Source organism: Drosophila subobscura, chromosome O (assembly GCF_008121235.1).
Source record: "Drosophila subobscura isolate 14011-0131.10 chromosome O, UCBerk_Dsub_1.0, whole genome shotgun sequence".
NCBI classification, from domain to species: domain Eukaryota; kingdom Metazoa; phylum Arthropoda; class Insecta; order Diptera; family Drosophilidae; genus Drosophila; species Drosophila subobscura.
The window spans coordinates 12319332-12347016 of NC_048533.1; the positions used below are offsets into that span (position 1 = coordinate 12319332).

The 27685-nt window shown below is 49.0% G+C and overlaps 5 protein-coding genes across 8 annotated transcripts; 1 reads left to right on the forward strand and 4 right to left on the reverse strand.

The window, feature by feature from the left end:
- Positions 1–84: 84 nt before the first annotated feature.
- On the reverse strand, positions 85–2932 carry LOC117898831 (dromyosuppressin). Its single transcript, XM_034808498.1, has 3 exons — positions 2793–2932; positions 863–1077; positions 85–796 (listed from the first exon to the last, which is right to left on the reverse strand). Exons 2-3 carry the CDS (start codon positions 1074–1076, stop codon positions 705–707), a joined length of 306 nt encoding a protein of 101 aa, XP_034664389.1. The 5' UTR covers position 1077; positions 2793–2932; the 3' UTR covers positions 85–704.
- Positions 2933–4949: 2017 nt separating this feature from the next.
- On the reverse strand, positions 4950–8057 carry LOC117897832 (acyl-CoA synthetase short-chain family member 3, mitochondrial). The gene is made up of 5 exons (XM_034806894.1): positions 7880–8057; positions 6161–7172; positions 5798–6108; positions 5586–5731; positions 4950–5522 (listed from the first exon to the last, which is right to left on the reverse strand). The coding sequence occupies exons 1-5, from the start codon at positions 7923–7925 to the stop codon at positions 5010–5012; spliced, it is 2028 nt and encodes a 675-aa protein (XP_034662785.1). The 5' UTR covers positions 7926–8057; the 3' UTR covers positions 4950–5009.
- Positions 8058–8597: 540 nt separating this feature from the next.
- Positions 8598–11915, reverse strand: LOC117897346 (exosome complex exonuclease RRP44). Its single transcript, XM_034806119.1, is given in 7 exon segments — positions 8598–9044; positions 9106–9774; positions 9837–10369; positions 10371–10922; positions 10986–11357; positions 11359–11431; positions 11496–11915. Coding segments are annotated over 7 exon segments (2937 nt in total). The 5' UTR covers positions 11876–11915; the 3' UTR covers positions 8598–8686.
- A 270-nt stretch (positions 11916–12185) lies between these two features.
- On the forward strand, positions 12186–16881 carry LOC117897674 (protein RRP5 homolog). The gene is given in 7 exon segments (XM_034806682.1): positions 12186–12359; positions 12422–14721; positions 14785–15259; positions 15261–15290; positions 15292–16351; positions 16410–16575; positions 16638–16881. Coding segments are annotated over 7 exon segments (4272 nt in total). The 5' UTR covers positions 12186–12284; the 3' UTR covers positions 16804–16881.
- Positions 16882–16919: 38 nt separating this feature from the next.
- Positions 16920–27549, reverse strand: LOC117897671 (bromodomain and WD repeat-containing protein 3). Of its 4 annotated transcripts, XM_034806673.1 has the most exons (15): positions 27393–27549; positions 27091–27149; positions 26936–26965; positions 26431–26490; positions 25546–25792; positions 24670–25477; positions 24513–24609; positions 24133–24447; positions 21575–24066; positions 21243–21516; positions 20292–20303; positions 18938–20176; positions 18679–18868; positions 18136–18608; positions 16920–17535 (listed from the first exon to the last, which is right to left on the reverse strand). In XM_034806673.1, exons 1-15 carry the CDS (start codon positions 27433–27435, stop codon positions 17395–17397), a joined length of 6480 nt encoding a protein of 2159 aa, XP_034662564.1. In that variant the 5' UTR covers positions 27436–27549; the 3' UTR covers positions 16920–17394. The 4 variants fall into 4 exon arrangements, with proteins under 4 accessions (XP_034662564.1, XP_034662563.1, XP_034662561.1 ...); XM_034806672.1 differs by having other exon boundaries at positions 16920–18608; positions 19304–20176; XM_034806670.1 differs by having other exon boundaries at positions 16920–18608.
- Between the last annotated feature and the right edge of the window lie 136 nt (positions 27550–27685).

Consider the following 27685-nt stretch of genomic DNA (forward strand, 5'->3'; position numbering starts at 1 on the left):
ATACCAACCCATTAAAATAGATCCGATCCCGATAACAAACCCCTTCAAGACAAAAATGCCAGTGTTTCAATTGCATTTTGTCATGCATTCACATAAAATTGAGAGGAAAAACTTGTCTTTATTGAAGAAAAAACCCAATGGTGGAGTAACAATTGCTGTTGATATTTACTCGTAATACTTAATAGTGCTTCATGCTAGGGAAATATTTGTGAGATATTTTTGTTGTAACTGTAACATTTCATTTGTATTCATGAATATTAATAAATATCAAAAATGAAAACAAAAAAAAAAAAAAAAAGAAAAGCAAAAGAAAACTTGAAAGGAAAAAGATCAACTTTCGATAGAATGTTTTTTCGGGGGTCTTTGAGTATGTACAAATATGCATGTGTGTGTGTTGTTTTTTTGTTTTTATGTGCAAGTTTTTTCTAGTAGAGACATTGGATTGGATACATCGATTTGGTATTTAATGAACTAGAGAGCTTCCAATTGAATAAGTTTCGTGTGTTTGGCATTGGCATTGATTACATTTACATAACTATGCTGGAGACGCCGAAAGAAAATAAATTGTGTGCTCTGTGGAAACAGAAACGCTTTTTGCCGCTCGCTTTTGTCGTTTTGGTCAAGGTCCTGCTGTGTGGTCGTGTCGTGGTTGGGTCCGAGGTCGAGTTTGGTTACTGTGTCTGGCCGGCATTTGCTTCAAGATCCTAACGACGCTTGCCAAATCGCAGAAAGACATGATCCACATCCGTGCGTTTGTTGTAGTTCTTCAGCAGATCGTCAGAGTTGGCCACCAGAGCTGCAAAATAAAATAAAAAATATAAAACGGAAGTTCTATGAGCATAAAGAGGTGCCCGTTGCTCACCCGAAGCCTCATTGTTGATGTACGACTTGAGGGCCGTTGTCAGCTGGTCGGAGTTCTCCAGAGCCATGCACACCTTCCTGATGTGCTGCGGCATCTCCTCGATAATGCCCGACTGGCATAGGGGCGGTCCCTGGGTGGCTGCCGCTTGGGTATTGGCCACAGTCGCCAGCACAATGGCCAGGCAGCAGGCAACAAAGAACTGTGCAAAAGACATGCTGCAGCAGAAGCCGAAGGAAAAGTATTAGAAATGTCAGTAGCATTCGACTAACAGCCAGCAAGGACACACAGCTGGGGTGTGCATATCCTGGCTTGAGGGCAAACACAGTCCCATCCTGCGCCACCATCCATCCAACCCCGAACTAATTTTGATTAAGTGTAATGATCTTAACGCTACGTGCCAGATTGCCTTCTGCGTTGCCAGGACAATGTCTTACTGCTGCAGGCTCGAGGCTCTGATGTCTGTTTGCCCCTGAATACATTTTAAATCCCCCTCAGCAAGGAGAGCGCAGGGCTCTAATGCTCCTGTAATACATTTACGCGGCAGACAATTTGTTTCCATTATCCCAGCAATATGTTTTGCCCGGAATGGCGCAGGCCATCACCAGTGATGGGATGCTGATGAGATGTCGCACCTTACGCACCGTGTGACAATGCAAGTGGACAAATAAACACTACAGGTGTGTGTCCTGTGGCACATACGAACGTGTGGAGCGTGCAGCTGCTTAGCTTAGAAGCGAACGTCGCCCCGAAGGCTGCCAGAGAGTGGGTGTGGCTGAAGCTGTGGGCTTGGGTGGCTGCAAGTGGGTGTAGTCCATGTTGCAGAATTAAGAAAAGATGCGCCACAAGGCACGTTCCAAGGCTCTGCCTGTTTGGGGGCTTTCGATGGCTCAACTAATGTGCAGCGCATGCAGAAACAAGGGTTTTGGTCCAGTCATTGTCATGGAAAAGGGCCTAAGTTACATTTGTACACTGACTATTTTTTGCTACAGTTCCAGAAGGATTCCTTACCATTCTTTCAAAAAGATGCAACATATTTTGGTGGAATTACATCTGTAAATACTTGAACTATTTTGGTTGACAAACATTAAAAATTCTATCGGCTACAAATACTCAAATATTTTCGTTCAAAAGTCTTTCGAAATATGAACATATGAAATCCAATTAAAATAAATATTTCTTCGCATTTTAGGTGTTGCTTCTAAGTCTTCTTTTAACATATTTTAGGTTAGATCTTGGGATGCCAAAAAGTCTAAAACTCAGCAACAAATACTCGTAAATATTATCTTCATTTTAAATTTAAAATATTGAAAAATTTCTAATATTCAGATGTCAAAAATGAATATATGATGTGTGTTGATTCACAATAAAAATGATTAATAAAATTGGGCTTTCATGGACCAAGTGGAATATTGGCTTTTAGAGTGTAAAACTCAGCAGCAAGTACTTATTAGCTGCAGTTTAAAATTCGGTATCCAAATATTCAATAAAGTTCGTTCTGCCATAAATGACTTCGCTCGTATCCAAAAAAATAAATTGCTTTAAAATCACTTCCCAAAAACAATCGAACTCCTCTTCATGTCATAAGGACACTGTGCAGATATTTGATTAATTAAATCTTTTAGTGTTTTTTAAGTGTTTGCAAGGTATTTTTGTTCATGTTAAGAACAATCTGAACACAAAGAACTATTTTTGAAATATTTAACATATTGGTAATTAATTTCAAGAAATTAAAATAAATCTACTCTCCTTTTAGCACTGCCAACAGACAATGGAAAAATAAGTTTCACATTAATTTTAACACTCTAAAATCGACAAACTTTAACCAAGTTTTCTAAGCTCTAAAATATCACATACTAATACCCATAGCTTAAAGTTCTCAGCTCTAACAATCACTTCACTTTGCACAAATCAATCACTAAATATTACCAACCTGATAATAGTTGTTGATATAAGAGGGACTTCCGAAGACAGAGAATTTAAACTAGTTGTAGTTTATTTAAGCGCGGTTGTCACTGGCTTTGGGGCTGCTCCTTTGGGCTGGACTGGACTCGTACGAACTTGTTGAACGCAAGCACTCGAATGATGTTCTATCCGGACAGGACATCCGCTTTTATTTACTTCCGCTGCGGCAGGATGCTGCCCTGCCATTGGCTGAGGCAAACACAGAACTGGGAGGGGAGGTGGGGCATGAGATGCCACATGTTGCGCTGCTGCCCGGCTGCCTGCTTGACTGCTTAGTGGGCGTGCACAAACATTACCCATACGCCACGGACAACGACCAGAGCACGATGTGCCCAGCCATTGTGTGTACTTAGCACAAAAACTTTGCGACGCACTCAAGAGGGGCCAGGGAAGGGGCGCGGGAAGAGTCGCTGCATATGCAGAGCCCCACCGTGTGGCCTAATATGTTTATCTATTATATAAGTTTATCAGCTCTTAATTATGTTGTAAAAAGTTGCTGCCTTTTTATGATCAGTGGCCAATATTTATAGGTAGTTACAGCGATTAATGTACCTATAAATGGGCAGCATGACTCCTGCTTGCTGCCTTTAAGAGCTGACTTTAAAGTTTCTCGACACTTCTCGCTGCTGCATTTCAGTTTGTTCCTCCTCAGATGTACGTAAGCAAATGTAATCTTCAGTTTATGATGCTGGGATTTGCAGGCGAAGCACTGCAATTAATTTTATCCAGTTCGTGTTTGGCATGCTAAGCATTACAGCATTCATCCAACCATCTATCCAGCCAGCCATTTTCGACAGTGACGTCAGACGTCCATCACCAGCCACGCAATGCAGCGAAAAGCTGCCGAAAAAAAGTAACAAAATGCTAAGCAAAGTGGCTCTTGTCTTGTCGCTCTCCTTTTACTGAGTTTTTGGGGGGCAATATTTTTAGGATTATCTGCGTTGATTGTGGCAGTGATTTGTACTATATTTAGTTATCCCTTGCATTTTGTTTCATTGACTAAAAGTCAGTCTACAATAATTCGAATTTAATGTGCTCAGACTTAAGGCATTGCCTCTTCACAGAAGTTGTAAGGTAATCCTTGTAAGTTATGGCAATCTTTTTCCTTGTTAATTTTATGACGAGTAAAAGAATGGGTAGAAAGGCCTACAAAAAGGATCTTACCGATGATAAATCATAATCAATGTGTCTCCGCAAAATATCTTAAATACAAATAGGAAGGTTTAGTACCAGAACTGTGTATTTTGTCAGGGAAACAAGCCAGCAAACAGAGTCAGCTTGAAGGTGTCATAAAACTAAAGGACTGTTCTAAAGGTAGACATCATTCAGAGCTGCCATAAACGAGCATCGCTGCAAACAATGCACTGGAGACTCCGCAGTATCAAGAGGAATGAGGAAGAAGCTTCAGTTAATCATGAGATAGATGAGACTGCCAAATGCGGTACAGTGCAGAAATTGTCAAGCTATCTTCAACAAGCCATGGCTGAATCGAGATATCAAAGAGTAGTGGAAGGAATGTAAAGCTGCGTAAAAAAGTGAAAAAGCTGAGGGCTTTCCTAGAACATTAAAACCTTTATATGTACATATGTTCATATGTCATGTATAATGTCTTCGAATCGCATTCTTCAACAACGAACATTAAGTAGTTCCTTAGTCCATTTCATAAATGCGATTATCTCATACAAGATTTCATATGTTTGCCTTTTTCCTGTTCTTTTGCTGCCACATACACCATATTGTTTGGTGGTTGTTGCCACCCAACTTCACTTCCCCACTAATTGGGTTACGCCACGAGGCTGTCCATCTTTCATGTACCGAGAGCAAACATCACAGCAGACCCGGCATAATGCAGTGGCAAATGCCATATGTGCTGGCAATGGCGGTGGCAGGGGGCAGGAGCACTAGCAGGCAAGTGGGGCCAAACAATCAGCCCAACAATGTCGCACAGAAATTTGCACAAAATTTGAATAAACTGATTGGGTGAGTGCCACGAGTATGCGAAAATAGTGTGACAGAAGAGAGTCGTGATCGGGCGGGGCGGTAGGCCATGCGATTAACATTTAAATTACAATATTCTACCGGCCTACGCGCGCAGAGTGTTCGATGGCAAACAGCACAGAGAAACTTTCAGTTTACATTTTATTACATTTTTTGGTTCATGGGAATGGATTCTGTGTGCCCCTCTTCAGTCCAGCAGCTTGGCCACAATGGGATCCGGTGCGGACATGGCATAGCCCAGCTGCTGCAGGGCACGTCGTATCTCAGTGAAGACGCTCGCATCGTCAATGGTGGCGGGCAGGACCACTCGCTCATTGCGTGCAAAGTCCGCCATGGCCTTGCGCATCGTCTTGCCGGAGCGTGTGCGTGGCAGATTATTCACCGAAGTGATCAGCCGAAAGGCGGCAATGGGTCCGACAACATCGCGGATGAGCTTAATGATCTCCGTGGAGAGTTTGGCATCCGTTTTGCGGCAATTCTCGACGGGTATGTACAGGCAGAGTGGCACTTGGCCCTTGGTGGGTTCGGGCACACCAAACACAGCCACATCCACCACATCCGGGTGCCGGAGTACAGCATCCTCCAAGCTGGAAGTGGACAAACGATGTCCAGCCACATTGATGACATCATCATCGCGAGCTGTGACGAAAATGTAGCCACGTTCATCCTTGTAGCCAGCATCCATGGTGTCGTAGTAGCCCTGGAAGCAGCCGGAGAGAGTTTTACTCCAGTGTGGAAGAGATTAAAACTGATTAAAACTCACTGGAAACTTTTGGAAGTACAATTTGCGGAAGAGCTCTTCGTTTTTGTAGAGCGTGGCCATGTTGCCTGGTGGCAGTGGCAACTTCAGCACAATCCGACCCAGCTCCGAGGGTTTACACTCGCTGCCATCGGGTTTGAGTACTTTTACTAGAAGATAGAGAGAGTAAAACACTGAGTAAAACACTGTTGCTGTAACTGTACTGCTTTTCCTACCATCATAACCCATCAAGGGCAAACCCGTGGAGTATGTGGGCGGAGTGAGACTTTGCTGATAGCCCAAACAGGTAGCCGTCACCGCGGAACCCGTTTCCGTTTGCCACCAATGATTCAGCACCGGCACCTTGAATGTCTTTTCAATCCACATTTTGGTCTCATAATCGCAGTGTTCGCCGGCAATGAAAATGGCACGCAGCGACTTCATGGAGTACTGACGGCCATAGCTAATGTCCGGATCAGCACGACGTATGACACGGAAGGAGGTGGGCACGGAGAAGATGGAACGCACCTGGTACTGATCGATGATTCTACAAGGAGAGAATGGGAGAATCAAGCAGTCTAGCTTCCCCTCGAACTCACCTAAAGTACTGCCCTGGATCGGGCGTGCGATCTGGTTTGCCCTCGTACATGACGCTGGTGGCGCCCAGACACAGCGGACCATAGCAAATGTACGAATGACCCACCACCCAGCCCATGTCGGAGGCAGCCCACCAAGTATCACCCGGCCCAATGCCATAGATACGCTTCAGCGTGTACATCAGCGCCACCAAATGTCCACCAATGGTGCGGAGCACACCCTTCGGCTTGTCGGTGGTGCCCGAGGTGTAGAGTATGTACAGCGGATCATTTGCCTCGATGGGCACACAGGCAATCGGTTGACTGGCATCGGACATGGCCAGCACATCCGACCAGAGCACATCCGACTGCTCGTCCACCGTGTCCACGGAGACATTCTCACGCATAAAGATAATGTTCCGCTGCGGCGGACGCCAGCGGGACATTTGAATGGCCGAGTGGAGAATGTCCAGATAGGGCACGACCTTGCCCGGTTCCACGCCCACATTCGAGGCAATCACCAGCTTCGGCTCCACATGCTCGATGCGCGAACAGAGCTCCCGAGCGGCAAAGCCACCAAAGACCACCGAGTGTATGGCGCCCAGACGCACAATGGCCAGCATGGCAATGATCGTTTCGGGTATCAGCGGCATGTAAATCACCACACGATCTCCCTTCACCACGCCCATTTTGGCCAGACCTCCAGCTAGCAGGATAATCTGATCGTACAGCTCCTGGTATGTGACACGTCGCACCGTTCCAGTGAGTGGACTGTCATGAATGAGCGCCACCTTCTCGCCCCTGCCGGCTAGGATATGCCGATCGATGGCATTGTAGCAGGCATTCAGATATCCACCGACATACCACTTGCTGAAGGGCGGGTTGCTGTTGTCCAGCACCTGCTGCCAGGGTCTATCCCAGTCCAACAGATGTCCCTGCTCCTCCCAGAAGGCCACCGGATTTTGTATGCTCTGGCGATAGGCCTCCAGGTAGATGGGATCGTGTGCCTCAATAGGCATGCCGCCGATAGAGGCGCCTGTACACGAAAGAGAGACTTTAAGCATTAGTTTTGGGTTCATTGTCCTGTTGGATGTTCCTCTTGTTTGCATAACTAAGTTGCTGCATAAATTTAGGCGCCTAAACTAATTTACACCACCCTTAAGGCCCTTACGAAACAACGCACGCCATTGGGCCGCCGCATTGAATTTTAAATATCTCTAAATGTCGCGGTCACTCAACTGATTTATATACACACCACACACAGTGGCAGGTGTATATATAGGATATATATATATTGTGTATATAGCAGCCCCAGACATGGAACATAATCGAACACACGTCATTTCATTGTCGCAGCTTGGACTTCTCTAAGTTTTGCCTCCTTGCTTATTGCATAAGCTAATGAGCCGCAAGTATTGAACTCCAATCACACATTATATCATTACCAGTGGGTATTTTGCGCATCGAATCGAAAGTTTTATACTTGAATATATGAAAAGTTATTTACGCAGCGAATCGAACATTATTTTACGGGATTAAAAGCCACGTTTAAAGGTTAACTTCTTTCAATCACACCATTTTGTTATTACGGCACAAAGTTTTGAATTTTATACATCGCTTATCTGTTGCTTATAATTCCATTTCTTTCAATCTTTGGTTTAAAACTTACTACCTTCATTTTTCACATAATTAGTTTTGAACTTTATACATCCCATTAGTTCCCATCTTTGGTTTAAAACTTACTGCCTTCATAATTCACATAATTCACAGCACTTGCACCTGGCTCCATTCTGGCTTTATGTTTGCTCTTTTTTGAGTTTTATAAATTTGGGTTGCTGGTTGTTATTGGAAGTACTTTTAAATCCTATTCGATGAAAACAGCTGAAAACAGAAGCACAACCGTCGCACTGTAGTCGAGACCGTGCAATGGAACTGGAAAATGTAGAACGACAAGTAGACGACAGCAAGTAGAACCTTTAAGAATTAGTCGTCGATCAAAGGTGCGTTCTGGAAATGCTCAGCGAGCGACAGAGAGAGAGAGAGACAGGGAAAGAGAGCTGGAACTATGATATTAGGGAACATTTAGCAGAAGAGAAGGAATAGAAGCAACAAAGTGGCACAAGGACAAGGCCCAACCGCCTGGCATTTCCACAAATGACAAATATTAATACTAACTTAGGGTAAGATTTTTAAGGATTAGTAATTTAACACGTGAAAGGCAATAAGAGGTAACTATAAGCTGGTAATCCAAGCAGCAGACCCTAAATGGCTGATGTCATAAATAAATCCATTTACAAAGCTAAAGAAATAATAGTGGAACATCTCGAGACATTTTTGAAACTTTCCTGACATAAAAGCGACGCAAAAGTGAGACGAGTTGCACTAAAAGATTGTGTAGTATACGAACTAAGAAACGATTTGAACTGAGCAAATATTAATCCTCAAATATAACCCCTCCGTATACACGAAATAGTAATGTAATTTAATATTTTCTCAGCTTAACTTAGTAACAAAAAGATAGTGCAAAGTAGAACAAATTTGGAATCCCTCCTAGTTCTTCTTTTTAACATCCTTCTTGGTCTTTTTGGTAGGTGGATTATCCGCATCTGCACTTGGCTCCACGCTGAAACCCTTAATGTACGGCTTGACCAGTCGAAAGACCAACTTTTCGTGCTGCACATTCGACGAATCGAGACTCAAACGCACAGTCACTGGATCAAAGGAATGGAAGACCACGTTGCCGCAACGTTGTGTGTGATCCTCCTCGTTGAATGTGAATATGATCTCGCTCTTGGTGCGCTCCACGCCATCCTTGCCCTCTTTGTCCGTCTTCAAGTACAAAGTGCCCTCGAGGCCGTACTTGGGTATGAGCACTTGCAGGGCATTCTTGCGCACAAACAAAACATAGCTAAAGGAAAAAAGAGGAGTAAGAAATAGTTCTTAGATGATTCTATGGGTTGCAAACTTACGCTTCTTCGTCCTCCTCCTTGCCGCGGAAAAACAGATGCGTGTTGAGACCCACTGAAGCGCGTCCCGCATACTGAGCCATCTTGTGGCGATAGTTGAGGTTGTGGCACAGCTCCTCATTCGATTTGCGCTCCAGCAGCTGGGCATAAGTGCTGTCGGCACCAATCGAAGCGGCCAACAGGCGATGCACCATTATGTCCGAGTACCGACGAATGGGCGATGTGAAATGCGTGTAAATGGGCGCTGCGAGGCCATAATGGAAGAACTCCTCCTTCTGCAGGCTGCCGCTGATGAAGTAAACGGCCTGCATCATGCAGCGTGTGGTTAAAATGCGAATCATCGTATTAAAGTATGGATTATCCTCCTTCACGCACTTGTCCAGCGAATGTGACAGCACCAGACCCGACTCGATGTCCACCTGGAAGCCCTGATAGCGTGCAGCCTTAACCAGCGGATCAAAGTTCGTGGGCGGTGGCTTGGGATGGCGACGCAGCACCGCGCATTCAGTGAACTCAGCGGCAATGTGCTCCGCCACAGTGATATTTGCCAGCAACATGAATTCCTCCACCATGGAGTTGGTTTCACGCATTTGCTTGGCCTCCACCTCGAGCGGTTCATGCGTTTCGCTGTCCACCTGAAAACGGATCTCTGGAGAGGCCAGCACGAGGGCGCTAAAGAGAAAGTGGAAAGGTGATTAAAGTGGTTTCTGTTTCAGTATAATTTCTATTCTTACCCATTATCCATGCGTCGCTTCTTGAGTATCTTGGCCAAACGATTCAGTTGCCTCAGCGATTTGGCAATTTCATTTTGTTGTGTGGCATCATCGATCAGCACCTGCGCCTCCTCGTATGTCATCGCTCGCTTGGACTTGATCACGCTCTTGTGGAAACGTTTGTTAATCACATTCGCCTCCTTGTCCACCTCCCAGATGCAGGAGAAGGCAAAACGCTCCACGCCACCCACCAGCGAGCACAGATTGGAGCTGAGTAACTCGGGCACCATGTCAATGCGTTTGCCAACCAAATAAACGGTGGTGCCGCGTGCAGCTGCCTCCTGATCCAAGGCATTGCCAGGCCGTATGAAGTGACTAACATCGGCTATGTGGACGCCCACCTCGTAGTTGCCATTGGGCAGCTCGCGACAATGAAGCGCATCATCGATGTCCGTGCAGCCAGGCGGATCCACCGAACAAATAAAGAGATCGCGCAGATCCACGCGCTTGGCATAGTCCTCCGCGGTGATGGACCAAGGCATTTTGGGCAAAAAAGCTGAGCACTTCCTCCGAGAATTTGCAGTGGGGAACATCGTGCTCGAGTAGAATCACTTCATTCTCAGTGGCCATGTCGCCGAGTGGTCCCAGAGAGCGCACAAAGTGTCCCTGCGGATAGCGCGAGTTTCTCGGCCACGTATCGATGGTCACAATGATGCGCTGATTCTGCAGCTTGGCCGCCTGGCGCGTCTCTATGCGAATGCGTGGAATCTTGCGATCGGCAGGCACAAAAATATGACGATTTGTGTCCTCAATCAAGCTGGGCTGCAAGATGCCACAGTACTGGCGCCACTTGCGTCGCACGATGCCCACAATGCGACCGGTGGGCGTGCGCTCTGCGGAGGTGGCAGCTGCCGCTTGTTGAACTTGCTGCAGCATGTCCTTTTCCTCCTCGGCACGCTCCTCGCTCGGCACATCGTCAGCGTAGACGTTCTTCTCCTCGAGGACAATCTCACTGGGCGCTGACCACTCGCTCTCCGGCAGCAGCTCCACGGCCACCAAGTCGCCATCCACCGCACGGTTTAGACACTCGCGGCCTTGTATAAGAATCTATTAACGATAAACTCAAATTAGCTTTAATTATAAACAAAAATTTGTAGTCTGAAAACCTACGCCCTTCTCGTACGTCTCCACATTGACGCTGCCCTCGAGGTAGTTCTCCCTGGAAGCCTGAAAAGCGCCCTGCAACAGCTTCTTCAGGCGCAGACCCTCGAGCACCTGCTTCATGCTCAAATGTGCTGGATACTGCGGCAATGCCTGCTTCTCGTTGTCGAAGGTTTTGTGCGACAATTTATCCACCAGCAAGGGAAACTCCTCCAGAGATTTCACATAATCTGTGGCTGAGGCAACCAGAATGCCTTCTGCCTCCGCTTTGGCACGATTGCCGGCATCGTCGGTGAGCAGCACAACGCGAGTGTTGGCCCTGCCGCTACGCTCAAACTCCTTGGACGACTGCGAGGTGTCCAGATGGGTGTCGTACCACTTTGGTGGCCATGCGTATGGCGCGATCATTGCGATCGTTGGCAGTTTCACCCGGATCCCGATCAGCATAGGTGTCCCTGAGATAAAAAAATTTATATTATTCAGGTTTTGGTCTCCATTGAGGCGAGTTCTTCCGCTTACTTGTGATGCTCATTGACAAACACATAGAAATTCCTGGTTCGATCATGAATGATCTCGTTGAAGCGCTTGTAGATGGACGAACTCTTGTGCTTCACCTCGTTCAGCACTGTGGTCAGCACAATCACATTGTGCAGCACGTCCTCCTCCAGCACATCGATCTGATCCAGCACCACATTGGTGTCCAACACCAGGTAGTGGGGGAACTTGAAGAGGCTGCTGGCGATCTCGTGCTTCGACGTCAACTGATACACTTCGTTTTGAAAGCAATATTTGCACAGATCCGAGCCGCAACCAATGTCATCGCGTAGGTAATGCTCTCTCACAATCTTTAGAATGTTTCCACGCTTTGTTTTACGCGTAAATTCACGTAAAGTCTGCATTTTTACAAAAGTTTAAACAGGCACATGTGTGCCGTGCCGGGATTGTTGATATTATATCGATATATCGGCAGCGTTAGTGTTGGATCTAGCAGGTATTGGCGTATTATACAGTACTTTTTCCGCGCAATGAAATTTTGAATATATATTTAATGGCACAAAAAATAAATTAAAACAGATTGATTTTATTGAATAAAATTCATTATCGAATCGTTTTTATCTGGAGAATTTTTAGAATCATATTGAAGCAACAGAAGCTGCGAATTCCATACCGCAACATTAGACGACTTCTTTGGTTTAGTCATTTCGCAACACCGTCACATCATTTGTTCAGCGACGCACGTGTGTGAAGAAGGAGGGCACGTTGATGTTAAATTTTTGATTTTTGAAGCAATAAAATTCAGTTTCCACAATGGTTCCTACTGAAAAAAGTTTCCCGCGTGGCGGCATAATCCATGCAGATGCCAAATCAGCAAACACCAACATTGTAAGCTCGCGCAGCAACAGTTTTTTCACGCAGTTTGTACATTTTCCCCTCCTGTTTTGCAGATTTTTGGTGCGACACAGAAGAAGGCTAAGAAGGGACAACAAAGCAAGGCAAAGGATAGCTTCCTGAAGGAGATCACCGAAGAATACAATGATCAGCTGGAATCGGCATCCGCGGAAACGCTCAGGTTGGACACCCTGCAGGAGGATATGCTGGTTATGGGTGTCGTTAAGGAAACGAGCGCCATTTCTCTGCAGATCGCCATACCCGGCCGTATGGTAGCGCGCACACAGGTGACGGATATCTCGGAGGCCTACACCCGCGTGGCTCAGTCAGCAATGGCTGGCGAGACGAGTGACTATCACGACCTGACAGAGCTCTTCCCCGTGGGCAGCATTGTGTATGGAAAAGCCATAAAAACAGAGAAACCGGGCAACACTCGACCGTCTGTGCTGTTGTCCCTCAAGCCAGCCGATGTGCACGAGAGACTGCACCACAAGAACGTCAAGAAGGGATTTGTCTTCTCTGGTGCTGTCTCAGAGGCGCTGGAGCATGGCTATGTGATTGAAACGGGCATCCAAGGATTGACGGCCTTTGTGGCCTGTGAATTGGCAGAGCAAACATTGCACGTGGGTCAGCTGACGTTCCTCAAGGTGAAGCAAGTGAAACACGATGCCAGCAGCAGCAGCTGCACCTGCGTTCAAGTCACGCAAGATGCGCTGAAGATCAAGAGCCAGAATGAACCGAATCTGGACTACATTCTGCCCGGCAGCATAGTCAGGTTTAAGGTGTCCAAACAGCTGAAGGATGGCCTCAAGGGCAGCATCATGAACGAATCATTCACCGCGTACGTAAACGAACATCATCTATCCAATGCCCTGGACACGCCCGAGGACTACGAGCTGAACGAGGAGTACAGTGCCCGTGTGCTGTATGTCATGCCGCTGACAAAGCTCGTCTACTTGACGCTAAACCTGGACATCAAGCAGCAAGCAGAAGACGAGGATGAGCAGGAGGAGGAGGAGTCGCTCAAGAAGGGCTCCATTGTGGAGAAGGCCAAAGTGCTGCGCCTCGGCAGCGGTGGTGTGGTGCTGCTGCTCAATAAAAAGCTAAAGGGCATCCTGTCCTACAGCTCCATCAAGGCTAACTTCAAGGGCAACTACGACAAGGATGAGGTGCTGTCCAAATACGGTCGCAAAACCAAGCACAAGGTGCGCGTTCTCGGCTACGATTTGATTGAATCGCTGTACTACTGCTCCGACGATCCCAATCTGGTGAATGAGAAGCTCTACAGCCTAGAAGATCTCAATGCTGGTGATATTGTCACCGCTAAGATGCTCAAAAAGGACGAGAAAATCAACGGCTGGACGGTGAAGATCGGCAGAGTGAATGGCATCATCGATCAGTTCTACCTGGCCAGCAATCTGCGCTACGAGGCGGGTCAACGTGTGCGCTGTCGCGTACTCGACATCAGCGTGGAGCGCAAGATGTGCTATCTGAGCAATCGCAGCGAATACCTGCGAAAGGATGCCAAACTGTTGAGCAATCTATCGGCTGCCCACGAAGGTGGCGTCTACCTGGGCACCGTTGTACGCTGCGAGCCTGGCTATGTCCTCGTAAAGTTCGGTGACGGCATCAAGGGTGTGCTGTATCGCCAGAACCTCAGCGAGAAGAGCGCCCAGTCCTTTTTCGAGGGCCAGACCACAACGTTTCGCATACTGAGCCGCGACAAGGAACAAATCATACTGACCCTGCCCGAGGATAAGTTCCAGCTGGGCGAAATCTGTCCCGTGGAGATAACCAATGCCCTGGATGCGGGTCTCGAGATGAAAATCACCTACCCCGCCGAGGAGGATGAAGATACGGATGCAGACGATGAGGAAGCAGAGCCAAAGGTTGAGGAATTTCTGGGTCTCATCCCGTCCAGCCTGCTGTCGGATCATGTGGAGCTGATTGCCGCCCAGAAGCGCATCCATCCAGCGGGCTCGCACACGGAGGCCGCCTGCATTGGCCAGAATATTTTCAGTCTGCGCGATGTGCCGTATTTCAGTGGCCAACTGACCAAAGACTGGAAGACCATCGAAGTGGGTGACATTGTGCGTGCGTATGTCAAGAATGTATCCAGCGATCAGGTGGTGGATCTTATGGTGGCCATACGCGACTACAACAAGGTGGTCAAAGTGCACGTGAAAATGCTGCGCCTGAATGCCGTGCGCACACTGCCTGTTGATCTGTCGGCCGATCAGATGCTGTATGTCAAGGTGCTCAGCAAAACTGTGGAGACCAAGACCCTGACAGTCTCGGCTAAGCTCACGGATGTGTGGAGCGGCGATCTGAGCGACACAGCCAAGCTGGTGGAGAGGTAAACGAGCAGCAAAAACCTAGCAAGAATGTTTATTGGTAGTAATAATGTTTCCCTTTGCAGCTACTTTGATGAATTGTTGCAAATCAAATCTGCGCTGAAGGAGAAAGCCGCGCCCATTGCCAAATTCACTTTGGGCGCAACCATCAGCGTGGTTTTCAAAGGCATTGATCCAGTGTCCAACGATTGGCTGTACACTGTGGAGGGCGCTGCAAAGGTAAAGGCTGTGCTGTTCGCCAGTCTAGCACCGGCAGGCACCGCTGCTGTCCCTCAGGTGGGCAGCAAGCAGCCCGCTGTTATACTGTGGATCGATTATGCCGAGGATTTGCTACTCATTAGCACCAAGAAGATGGACATTGAGCACATCAACAACAAGTGGTTGATACCCAGCAAACTCATTGGCAAGACTGGAATGAAGGCCAAAGTGCTGCTGAAACTGGACACCGTTGTCGTCTGCTCTCTGAAGAAGGGCAGCAGTCCGTTGGTCATTTGTCCCGTGCGGCTGCATGCCAACGATGTGGAGAACTCGGGCAGTGCCGGGTCTGAGGCAAGGGGACTTCTGCCACATTAGGATTCATACACGAAGAGCTGCCCATTGCTGTGCCGGATACAGTCTGGAAGTTATGGAAGGGCACAAAGCGAACGGCAGCGACAGCAGCGGAGCCACTGGGTCCAGTTAAGGCCAAGAAGGCCAAGATTGAGGAAGCTCCAGTCAAGACAAAGAAGGCCAAGGCAGAGACTGGCACTGCCACCAAACGAAAGGCGGAAGAGCCAGCCACCAATGGACAGAAGAAGAGTCCGCCACTGACAAATGGCATTGCAAAGGAGACACCAATCAAAAGGCAAAATGGCACATTCTTTGAGGACAAAACACCAGCGAAGAGTGCAAAGGTAAATGCCGAGAAAGCCAAGGGCAATGCCACACAGAATGAGGCGGCAAAGGCACGCATGCCGGGCGTTGTCAATTTCTGGGAGAGCGATTTAAGCCAGACGAAAGATGCCTCCAGCGACGAGGAGGATGATGAGCCAACAGCTGCGGAAACACAAACAAACTCCAACAAAAAGAAGCGACTCAGTGCCAAGGAGAAAGCCAAAGCGGAGGTCAAGGAGGAGCAGCGACTGCGCGAGATAGAGGAACGCAATGCGGATCCCGAGGCACGACTGGAGACCATCGATCAGTACGAGCGACTGGTGATTGCGCAGCCAAACAACAGCATGTCCTGGCTGAAGTACATTTCGTTCCTGCTCTCCAACACGGAGATTGAGAAGGCACGCGATTTGGCCCGAAGAGCCATTGCAACGATTTCGTTCCGCGAACCGCAGGAGCTGCGCAACATTTGGAGTGCGCTGCTCAACATGGAGCTCGCCTATGGCAATAACTTTGATGAGGTGCTCAAGGAGGCGCTGCAGAGCAACGATCCCCTCGAGACGTACATCAGTGTCGTGGATATTCTCAAGAAGAACAACCAACGGGAGCGACTCTCCTCAGTGCTTGCCATTCTACTCAAGAAGTTCAAATCGGAGGCGAAAGTGTGGCGACTGGTGGCCGATGGTTACTTCTGGCTGGGCAAATCCGATCAGGTGCATGCGCTGCTGCAACGTGCACTGCGCTCGCTGGCCACCCAAGAGCGTAAGTCGAAGCATTATTTATTTATGGGAAATTCTAATTAATTCACAACTTTGTTCAGACATCAATTGCATTGTGGCCTTTGCCAAGTTGTACGAGAAGAACGATGACAAAGACATGGCCCAAACGCTGCTCGACGATATTGTCACCTCGTATCCGAAACGCATAGACATTTGGTCTGTCTATGTGGATATGTTGATCAAAACAGGACAAATAGACTCGGCGAGGTAAGCTCGAATGAACCTTTAAATAAACTTAACCCAAAATCCTACTCTTAACTCCCTTCTAGAAACGTTTTTGAGCGCGCTGTGCAGCAGAAGCTGAAGCCCGAGAAGATGCGTGTGATCTACAAAAAGTATCTGGAACTGGAGAAGGAGCATGGCACCAAGGCGACCGAGGCCAAGGTGATGCAGGAGGCCGAGCAGTGGGTGAAGAATTATGCCAAGGCAATCTAGTGCCAGATGGAAACCCTAGCTAGATGTTAGACATTAAGTATAAATCATGCAAAATACAGTGGCAAATTTTTTTGTGTATGAATACTTTTTTTTTATTTCTAAAACTATTTTAAATGAAGTGTGTGTGTGTGTGTGTGTGATTTCCGCGAGGGTGTGTGCTAATCTGTTGTATGTATATGCATAATATATATATGGAGAATACATATATAAAGGTATAGCCCTGTGGCACACACAACCCACAATGTGGCTGGCTGCCACAAGAAAGTGAATCCAATAGAGCTTATAAAACAATTAAAGAAAAAGTATTCTTGCAGTGCATATAATGGATATGGTGGTGGCTGTGGGGCTGGGACACATTACAAAATAATGCTTAAACTTAAAAGAGGGGGAAAGGCAGGCCCGGACGATTTACGATGACGAAAAGTGCTTGGTTTGACGTGATTTATACTCTTACACATTAATCAATAAGGGACAAGGGGAGGGGTTGGGCAGGGGGTTCGGGGGCTGGATTTGCTGGCTTCTTCTCTTCAATTATATTTAGATTTAATTTATACATAAAACAGTCTGGTGCATATGGTGGTGGTCCAGCGGTCACTCTTTGAAAATGCCACGCGCCTTGGCCGATATTTTGCGCACTCTACCGCGACTGCTCACGCTCACCAATTGCTCGTCGCTGTCCCCAGAGATGTCGCCGCCATCCGGCTGATCCTCCTCCTGCTCCTCCTCCTCATCATCATCATCTTCCGCTGCAGATTGCTCGTCCGGCGTTTGTGAGCCCCCACCATGGGCATCGCCATTGCGCACTCGTTTACGCGAATTTTGGGCTGTGCGCGGATCGGATTGCTCCTCATCGGACTGCTCATTGTAGCGAGGACGCTTCTGATTGCGACCGCCACGTTGATTGTTGCCGCGCAGCCGATTGGCATGGCGCGAGGTGCGACTACCCGGCACCACATAATCCTCATCATCGTCATTGTCCCGATCTAAGTCATTCTCATGGGTAAACGAGTTATCCGAGGGCGGACGTCGAGCCGGTGGCAGTCTACGCTGACGCTGCGATGGACGCTCTTGTGTGGCCGCCGACGACGTGGCCGTGGCCGTTGCCGATGAGGAGGAGGTGGATTTGGTCTTGGTGCGAGTTCGGGTCCTCCCATTGCTGGGCGACACATAGCTGGTCAATGGCTGATTGTCTTCGGAATCTGTGGCAGAGGCTTTCTCATTCTCATTCTCTTCCTCCTCATCATCATCATCATCGTCCTGAGAGCTGGAGCCACCGTCAGTGCCCTCATCCGAGGCAGCTGCATCCTCATCTTCGTCCTCCTCCTGCTCCTCCTCGTCCTGAGAGTTGGCCTGACTCGTGCGTCCGCGCAGACCCCGACGGGTAACCACATTGCTGTGGCTATTGTTGTTGCTGTTGCTATTTGTGGTGGAGGTGGGTCGCCTGATATTGTCAATGGCACGAATCAGTCGTGAGCTGTCCAGCGGATCAATGCTCGTGTCCAGCTCATCGGCATTCCGCTGATGACGCGACAATATGCGCCTCGGTGGTGCTCTGGAGGCGTTCACAGTGCCCAGATAATTATGATCATCGGGGGTCACGGCCGGGCTATCCGCTCGTCGGTTTGCTGTCGAGTTGGTCACGGTCGTGGAGGTTGTGGATGTGGCGTGTGAGCGCGTCATATGCGTGCTCCTTTGGGGCAGCGGCGAGGCCATGCGTCGGCGCAATGCCAGCGGATGTGGTGGCGGTGGTGCTGCTGCTGCCGTAGCTGTCACTGTGCTACTTTTGGCGGGTGATTGAGTGGATTCTAGAGGCAGGAAAAGAGAATCGATAGGTTAGCTGCTGTGGTTTCAGCTTCTGATGTGGCTTCCACTTACTCTGCTGATTGTTGGCCAGCGGCTCGTTGTCGCTGTCATCGTCATCATCATCATCCTCGATCCTTTGGATCCGATTGATGGCAGTGTTGCGATTCGTACGCAACTGGCGAACCGGTGGCGCTGCTCCGATCATGCCCAATGCGGCACGGCTAGTCGATGGCATATCGTCTTTTGTGGGTGTGGGCAGGATCTGCAAGACATAAAGAGATTTTTGTATTAAACGAATTCAACTTCAGGGAAGCGCACACCCCACACGCACCTCTTCAGCCTCGTCGCTGTCCTCTTCCTCCTCCTCCTCCTCTTCTTCTTCAATATCACTGCCACGACCCCAGTCGAGTATCGCCCGCTTGGCGCTCTGACGCGTCGGCCGCGCCACGGGGCCATGCGAGTCCGTGTCCGACTCAATGATTCGACCATTGCGCACTGGCAGATGGTAGCTGTGATCATTCTCGGCCGCATGGTGGGATGTGGTGGATGTGGTGGCTCTACCCCCATTGGCTCGCGTATTCCGGGAGGGACTCTCGAGGCTGGGATCGGCGGCAGTGAATGCAGCAGCAGCAGCCGCTGCAGCAGCGGCCGCACTAGTACTGGGGCCATTGTCTGTGGCCTGAAACCTGGAACTGACCTGGGATCTGCCCTTTCGGCGTGTCATATTGCTGTGACTGTCCTGCGTACTCTCGTCCTGCTGCGAATGGGAGGCGGCCTCTTCGGAGCTGCCCAAGCCACGACGCGTGCGTCGTGTGGGCGCCGTGACGGTTCCGCCGCGACTGCTGCCCGCCGGGCTCTTGTCCACGCGGCAACGTTTCGTGTTTGAGTGTCCGTTTCGGTTGGCCGACTTGCGCTTCTTTCCTCGGCGGTTGCTGCGTCCCACATTGGGATTGTAGCTATCCTCGGAATCGTTTGGATTCGACTCATCGTTGATGGGACGCTGGCGTGGTCTGCCACGGCGCGGACGCGCCTGCTGCGGTGAACTGGCATTGGTGTGGGCATCGTCTTCTTCCTCCTCCTCATCACTGCTGGCATCTGAGGTGGCCTGGGCACTGGTGTCATCCTCTTCCTCCTCCTCCTCCTCTTCCTCTTCGCTGCTGACTCTATTCTGACGGCGTCGCTGTTGGGCCGCAGATGAGGACGAGGTCACACGGTTCGAGCCCGAGTGACTGGAAGTGGCCGTAACGGCCACTCCATTGCGGCGTCGTGAACGCTGCGCACGTGCCACCGCCTCCTCATCATCATCATCGTCATCGTCATCATCTTCGTCCTCCTCCTCACTCGTGTGCGGCAATGGCAGTCTCCTGGGCGCCGTTGGTGGCTTCTGATTGCGACGCGTCGCCCGCTCCTTGTTCGAACGCTTGCTGGGACTACTAGAGGCACCGCGTCCACCGCCACTACTGCCCGACTTGTTCTTATTGGCGCGTCTGCGTGCCGCCTTCCAATTGCTGACGACCGTCTTGATGCGCGACTCGAACAGCGCGCTCAAACGCAGGGTCATCGCGTAGATCTGCAAGAAAGACAACAAGCAGAAGGCGGAGACCACATTAGGATTGGTTTTGAATTTCGGAGTGGGGGCGTTCAATTGTTAGTAGTTAGCCCACCGAGGGAGACAATAACCTTACCGCTAGATTATCCTATAGATAGATGATAGAAGTCACGTAGATCGTCATTCATTTGGTTTGTCATTAGATATCGAAATATGTTTGATGGGTTTTTATATTTGCATTTTTTTATATTTGTATATATATATTTTTTTTTTTTTTTGATAGTCGATAGATATTTTGATGGTTTATGAGATTTTTGGAGTTTTGGGGTTTTCGAGACATAGTTCGAAATGGAAGGCATGTTCACGGTAGGCAAAAGAAACGTAAAGAATAGATGGATGAGCTTTTGCATGTGTGAGGCTAATGTGAGCGAGTATGTGTGAGTGTGTATGCGTGCATGTCAGGAGGGGTACTTTCAGAGGGCTGCAAGACCATCAATTAACCGATATTTGTATCGAATCAGTTTGATATAATTTAAGAAGAACGTAGAGAAATCCACTCGCTTTTCTGTGATTGATTTCTTACGAGAGTTCTTTAGATATTCAGATTGGAAGAACTTCTCAGTACAATTATGATATCATCTGAGCATTATTTGTTTGTTTAAATGGCTTTTCTTCGTCCACAAAATTATAAAAATTATTATTTCCAAGTGATTTTGTGTTGGGAGATAATTTACTAAATTTCTTACTTATTTTAAGTACCTCGATTCGAACTACCGCACAAATTCCAATATACAAATCGATGTATATCGATAATCGATGGTTGGATGGTTTTGCAGCCCTAGTTTTTCAGTTACAGTTTCAGATTTCAGAAATGGAACGAGCAAGAAGGAACAATGCAAGCAAAAACAAAAACAAACTATAAGCAAAATCAAAAGCAACTGCATTCGAATACGAGAGAGATACTAGATGCCCCTGGATAGCTGATCATGTTAAGTCATAGAAAGCAATAAATGACGATCTGCAACCGATCTGCCTCCGATCTACTAGGGACAGATGCGAGTGGTTTCTGTCTGTCCCGCGCACTCACCCGCGAACGTTTGTTGGTATTGTAGTTCTTTGAGTTCTGGAATATCAATCGCACATCCTTGGCAAAGTCCAGCGGATCATCGTAGTTGCCGCCCAGCAAGTCCTCCTTCACCGTTCGCAAATCCATGGGCGTGGCAATAATTTCCAAATAGTCCGGAAACTCAATGGTATCCACGGGCTCACGGAATGGCACCGAATCCATGCGCTGCCACATCAAATCCAACAGCTGACGGCAATCAGAGCGCCAATCCCCATCCGAGTGCATGCGAGTGGACCTGAGAGACCATAAATGTGTTGAAATTTTGTTATTTAAGTTTAAATATACAAATTTACCTTCGTGTGGAGGAAACACGTTGTCGAGCGGCTGCTGCTGCGGCCGATGTGGTGGGCCCGGTGCTGGTTGAAGGCACAACATCAGAGTCTGCCTCATTCTCGGACTCGGACGAATGATAGACATCCACCAGTTGATGATAGACGGCAGCTACATCAATCTCATCCGCCTCCCGGATGATGCGCAGGCACAGATCTGTGACAATCCGCGCATGCTTCACAATGATCGTGTGCCGACGATTGTACTGCTCCGCATTGGTGGCCAGATAACGCACATCGAACTGTGCAGAGGTGATGCGGCGATAAAAGTGATTCTCGAAGCGTGACTTGACCGTGGTCAGATCAATGGGATACTCGATCAGGTAGGCATAGTCGGGATATATGTTGAGGTCGACGGGTGCCAGGAAATGCTCCGCTATGGACAGGCGCATCACCTGCTCGAGGCCATTGATGATGCGGCGACAGGTGCCATCGCGATCGCCACGATGCCACTCCTCGGACTTGGGCTGATAGAGCGTCGCGCGTATCTCCTCGGGCAGCACTGGCACAGCGCCACCGACCTCATCCGGCACTCGTTGCTGATCAATCGGTTCCATATCCCAGGGACTCATGCGCTCGTACTCTCCATTATCCCAGCGCACGCGAAAGCACATGAAAAACGAGTCGGGAAAGTCGGCGTCCAAAGCGTGACGTGACTCGATCTGTCCCATCCACCAGCCGTCGCCGATCATGCAGCGAAAACGATCGCCAATGCTCCAGTTGCGCTGCACCGCCAAATCGAAGGTTTGACGCAGCACCAGAAAGTCCAGGACATCGGGCATATCATGATATTTGATCTTGAACGAGGTCCCCGTCATGTTGCCATCCTCATCGATGATGGCCAACTTCAGGCAGCACAGCCTGGGCGGACGAATCTCGTACTTGATGCCAATCACACGGACCAGCTCGTGGTCGCGCAGCGTGTGGAAATTCCATGGCTCTGAGCTGTGCGACAGCTTGTAGACCTTCTTCAGGCGCACGGCATCCATGTAGTATTGATGGCCCTGACGAAAGTAGACCACTTCGTCGCCCATCTGCGGGTAGTACGGAGTCTTGCGTGGAATCACCTCCGACAGCCATTCGGCGGGTCTGAACAGCTCCGGGATTTCACCATTGAGATCCGTGGGCGGGAACAGCACTGTCTTGCGGCCCACCTTACGGGCCGTCACCTGGCCCTGACCCTGGCCACTGACACCGGCAGCTGCGCGCACAGCTCGGCCGGCTGCATCCTCATCGCTGCTGTCATCGCTACTGGGCGGACGTCGGGAGAGTGGCTTGCGCTTGGAGCGTTTGGGCGGCTCTAGATTGGGTCCCGGTGTATCCGCCACCCAGTCGGAGTAATCGGAGCTGTCCGTGTCCGAATCGTCGCTGCTTTCGTCTAGATTCTCCTCCACATTCGAGTAGCTGGTATCCCCCGAGGAGTTGCTGGACACATCATCCTCCTCCTCTTCATGCGGCGGCGGCACAACCTCGTTGTATTGATGCTCCTGTTCCTGGTCCCGTGCCGCTCGTGTGCGATATGCAGGCGCCAGAGGTCCCACCGCTTGGCCCGTACCAGGCGGTGCGTTCCGACGCCTGCCCGGTCGACCGGCGCCATTGGAGCGCGTATTCCGTGGCCGTCCAACGCTGCCGCCCGTCTGCTGCGCCGACGTCGCACTGGCAGTGTTGATCATAATGGGTCGACGTCTCATTTCACGCTTATACTCTTGCTTCTCGTACAGCCCCGCGGAGTAGCTCACTTGCTTGATGTTCTGCAGCTGGGCATACTTCATGGGACGCACGTAGGTGCGACGCACAAACTTCAAGGGCTGCGGCTGCAGAGGCGAAACATGTTGGGCAGCTGCTGGTGCCTCCTCGGCAACTGCTTCCTGGGCCACAGCAGGCTCTTCCGCTGGCGCTGCTGCTCCCCAGCCCTGACGTGGCGTGACCAAGCGTCCGCCTAGAACATTTCCGCGCGCAGATTGTCGACTGTTTGAGTCCGGCTGCTGCTGGCGGTTGGTCAAACGTTCAAACGATTGATTGGCATTCGATTCGTTGGCATTGGCACTGCCAACCGATTGTCGATTAGCCAAAGCCGCAATCATGCGATCTATGTGTGAGTAGTCTGCGGCTCCTCCTCCTGCCGCAGCAGCACCACCACCAGCAGCAGGAGCGGCGGCTGCAACCGCCACACTGGCAATCTGTGGCTGGGGATTCACAGTCGCATTCAGATTTTCCTCAATCCCCATACCATCCACACCGACATACAAATTCGTTGTCAACTGATCATTGGTCCAGTCCTCACGGCCGGGAACGAAACGTTGATACTTGATGGGATGTGGATTGCCATCGGCATCAACGAGGTTCGGTGGCTCCATTAAATGTGGCATTATTTGTGTCTGCTCATCCACCACATGATTCTGGCTATCGCGCACAAGCGGACGATAATCCGTGTGAAAGAAAAGCTCAGTGGGCAGCTAAAGAAAAATTTAAAATGGATTAAAATAAATCTTGCAATGGCTTGGCAGCTGGCAAACACTCACCATTGAGTACTTATCCTTGCACATGCCCAGTCCAAAGATCATGATGTGTCCATGCGAATCGGTGGCAGCTATCATTGTGCCATCCGGTGACCACTTGGCATCGAACACACTGCCATGACCCTGCCCGTCAATGTCATTGAAGAACTCGGTGATCTTGATGCCCTGTTCTATGTCCCAAAGGAACACCTGACCATCGTGGCCGGCGGAGAGCAGCACATGCTTATCCCTGGGATTCGATTCGAGGACATACAGCTCATCCTTGTGACCGCGCAGCACACGGTGCAGCTTGGCTGTTTTTGAGTCCCAAATTTTGATCTGTGCGGGTAGGATTTAGATTAAAGTTGGAGTGGGTTCTGTGTGTGATCGTAAATGCAACTCACGGTGAAATCATTTACGGCTGTAATGACATAGGCATCCGAGGCATCCCAAGCCACCATGGTGACCTTTAGTCTCTTGCCCTCTTCAGGCTCCGGGCAGCTGCAAAGGCAGAAAATTAGTTACTAAGGGGAAAGTAGAGAAAAAGCGTTTGGACCTCACCTGGCCAGCCGTTCCGTCATGCACAGCTTGACGCTCTTCCACTGCTGCGACTCAAAGGTCCAAATGTGTGCAGTGCCATCCTTGCTGCCGGATATAAATCTTAGGCCATGATGCGACCACTGCATCGAGTCCACGGCATCCGTATAGGCTTCAGTTTCCAGTATTCTTTTGGGCCCCTCTTCGCCCATCATGTAGACGCGCACGTGATGGTCCGCCGAGCCGGCAGCCAGAAACATGCCGCCCGGCGAGAATGTTGTGCACATCATCTGCGCCTGTCCTGGCCGCAGTCTCTCGTGGTACTGTGCTGGCTTGGGCGCAAATGTAATCTTCTGGCCCCGTGGCGTCGAGTATTGCCAGAAGGCAATGGAACCGTCTGTGCTGGTCGTCACCAAGTACCTCAAATCGTTGCGTGGCGATGGGCAAAAGTTCACCGATGTTATCATGCCCGTGTGGGCGACCAGGACAGCAATGGGTGAGGTGGTCTGCATATCCCACACGCGCAGAATGCGATCCACCGATCCGGCGGCCAGCATTGTGTTGTCCAGATTGATGGCAATGTCTGTGATCTCTGCCGAGGCACCGCGCAGCGTGGCCAGCAGGCGTCCATCCGCCGCAGACCAAATCTTAATGAGCAGATCATCGGCTCCCGTGATAATATAACGTCCCGTGCGATCGAAGAGCACGCAGTAAACGGAGGATAAATGGCCCACGGTGCGGCGCAGCAGAACGGTCTTTTTATACAGCTCAGTGGGCACGAGGAGCTTCCGACGCACATCACCGCCATACTCCCGGCCAGTCAGTACACGGGCTGAAATAATGAAAATAAATTAAATACTTACAAATCGATTTTAAAGGTTTAATTTCTCATGCACTTACTTATATTGTGGGTGCGCTTGGTGTAATCTGCATCTGGCAGTGATACGTCATGGAGGCGAGTGCAGTAATCCCTGAGAGAACGATGGCTGTAGATGGTGTCCGGTGTCCGCAGAAGGTTTTGCCGACCAGTGCCAAGGAGCGAAAATACGCCCGGCACACTGCCCGGATGTTGGCGTTCCACGAGCGGACATAGACGACCGCATAATTCCAGCAAGTGATTGTCTCCAATATGCGTGAATTTTCGTTCCTGTCACGGCAAACAAGTTCAAAATATTAACGATTTGTTTGTTTATCGAACAGCGCACGCGATGAATCGAACGCAGCTGTTTTGCGGAAAGGCGATATGCATGTACATATAACCGTCTCGCTCTGGCGAACACAAGTCCGGGGGTTGTTTGTGTATGTGTGTATGCATGGGGAGCATGCTTGTGTGTGGGAAAAAGCAAGATGTCGGCTGCTGGCACACTAATTGTTGTAAAAAAATTACTATGCAATTTTAAGAATTTGTTATTTTTCAAAAATTACTCAAATTAACACTTTTGCGACATTTTTGCAAACTAGTTTAGCAGTTTTTCATATTTTAATTTTTTTTTAATCAATGTTTAATAATTTATCATTTAGTTATTAATTAGATTACCAAAATGTTTGATTAATGCACTTTTAATTGAAATTTGCAAGAAACTAATTTACGCACACGCATGCACTTCTATCAATCAATCGATTGGCGCGTGACGTCACAAAAGCGCACGCACAAAGAGAGGGAAAGAAACGACAAGCGAAAGAAGTTTCCTCCACTTATGCAAGACACACACTAACACACACACGCGCGCAGCACTCGAGAAAATGCGAGGAAATTAAACTAGAAACCAATTAAATCTCACTCACCAATTCGGCAAAGGTCTGCTGATGCTCATTTCCCAGCCAGTCAATGCGTCGCGGCAGAACCTGTGGAGAATGGTAGAGGGGGGAATATGAGCTGTTATCACTTGCACCGCTGCCCGACTGCCTGCGCTGTCGAACCAAGAATGACGTCGCCACCGGGTGGGGGTCGGGACGTCATCGAAATTTCTTCTTTTTAGCAAGCGGACACCCCAGACGACCGCCAGACAGACTATCGGGCGGGCTATCCCGGGGCCCAAATACCCGCGGACTATGGTTCCAGTTCTCAGTATAGCTTGAACTCTGATATAAAACCGACGTAGGTTTTGTGTCGCTGCGGCTGCTTCTGCTGCCGGCAGCAGAAACAACAACAAAACCCAAACAAAAATATATAAACAAACGCAGAGGGCAGTTTTTGCATAAACCGTGATACCGATACCCCCGCCCCAAAATCAGTTGTAGCGGCGGCCTAGGAACCGTCAAATCCTTGGCCTGTGGCCCAGACTCTTACATTCTTCTGCTGCAGCTCCTCGATTAACACCTGTAAGGTTACAAACGATGGATGCAGTTAGTAATATGGATGTAAACGAAACCAAAAGATTCAAACGTTGAAAATTGCGCTCTTTTTGTGGAGGCAGCCTCAACGCCGTCCGACTTCACACCGACCTTTGCCGTCTCTTGCAGGGGCCCCGCCGTCAGGAATTTGGATATGAGGAAGTATAACTCTGCAAGAAGAACAATTTCACACAATAAGAGCAACAGTTGGGTGGGCAAATAGGATTATTATACGAAAATTGCAATTTTTCGTATGGATGTTCTTGCAATTCGACTCGCGGCCATTCAGCCCAGGCATCGCGAATGCACAGCCAGTCAGCCCATCGAAAAGCACACACACCTCTCCTGGGGCTGCGGGCGGCTCTGGGCAGCCATATTTTTGCACACACTTATTGTTTTCGTACAAAACGTACCTGGCACTATCGCATCATTAGAACTGGCTTGGCTATTTGCCATTATTCATTGCGAACTCAGCCTCGGATTATGACAAAATTGTAGTTGCTTTCTTCTAAAATTTTTTCAGCTTCTTCTTTCTGTGACACTGCAAATCGCCGTTCACACGGAACAACATTACTTTTATCGATATGTCGCTAGAATCGATTGAATGGAAAGGTTCGAAACTGGAATATCATGAAACAAAAAATTCTGACTGAAAATGCCAGGGGGAATGATGCTAATTCTTTCCATTTTTCGATCCTACGAGATT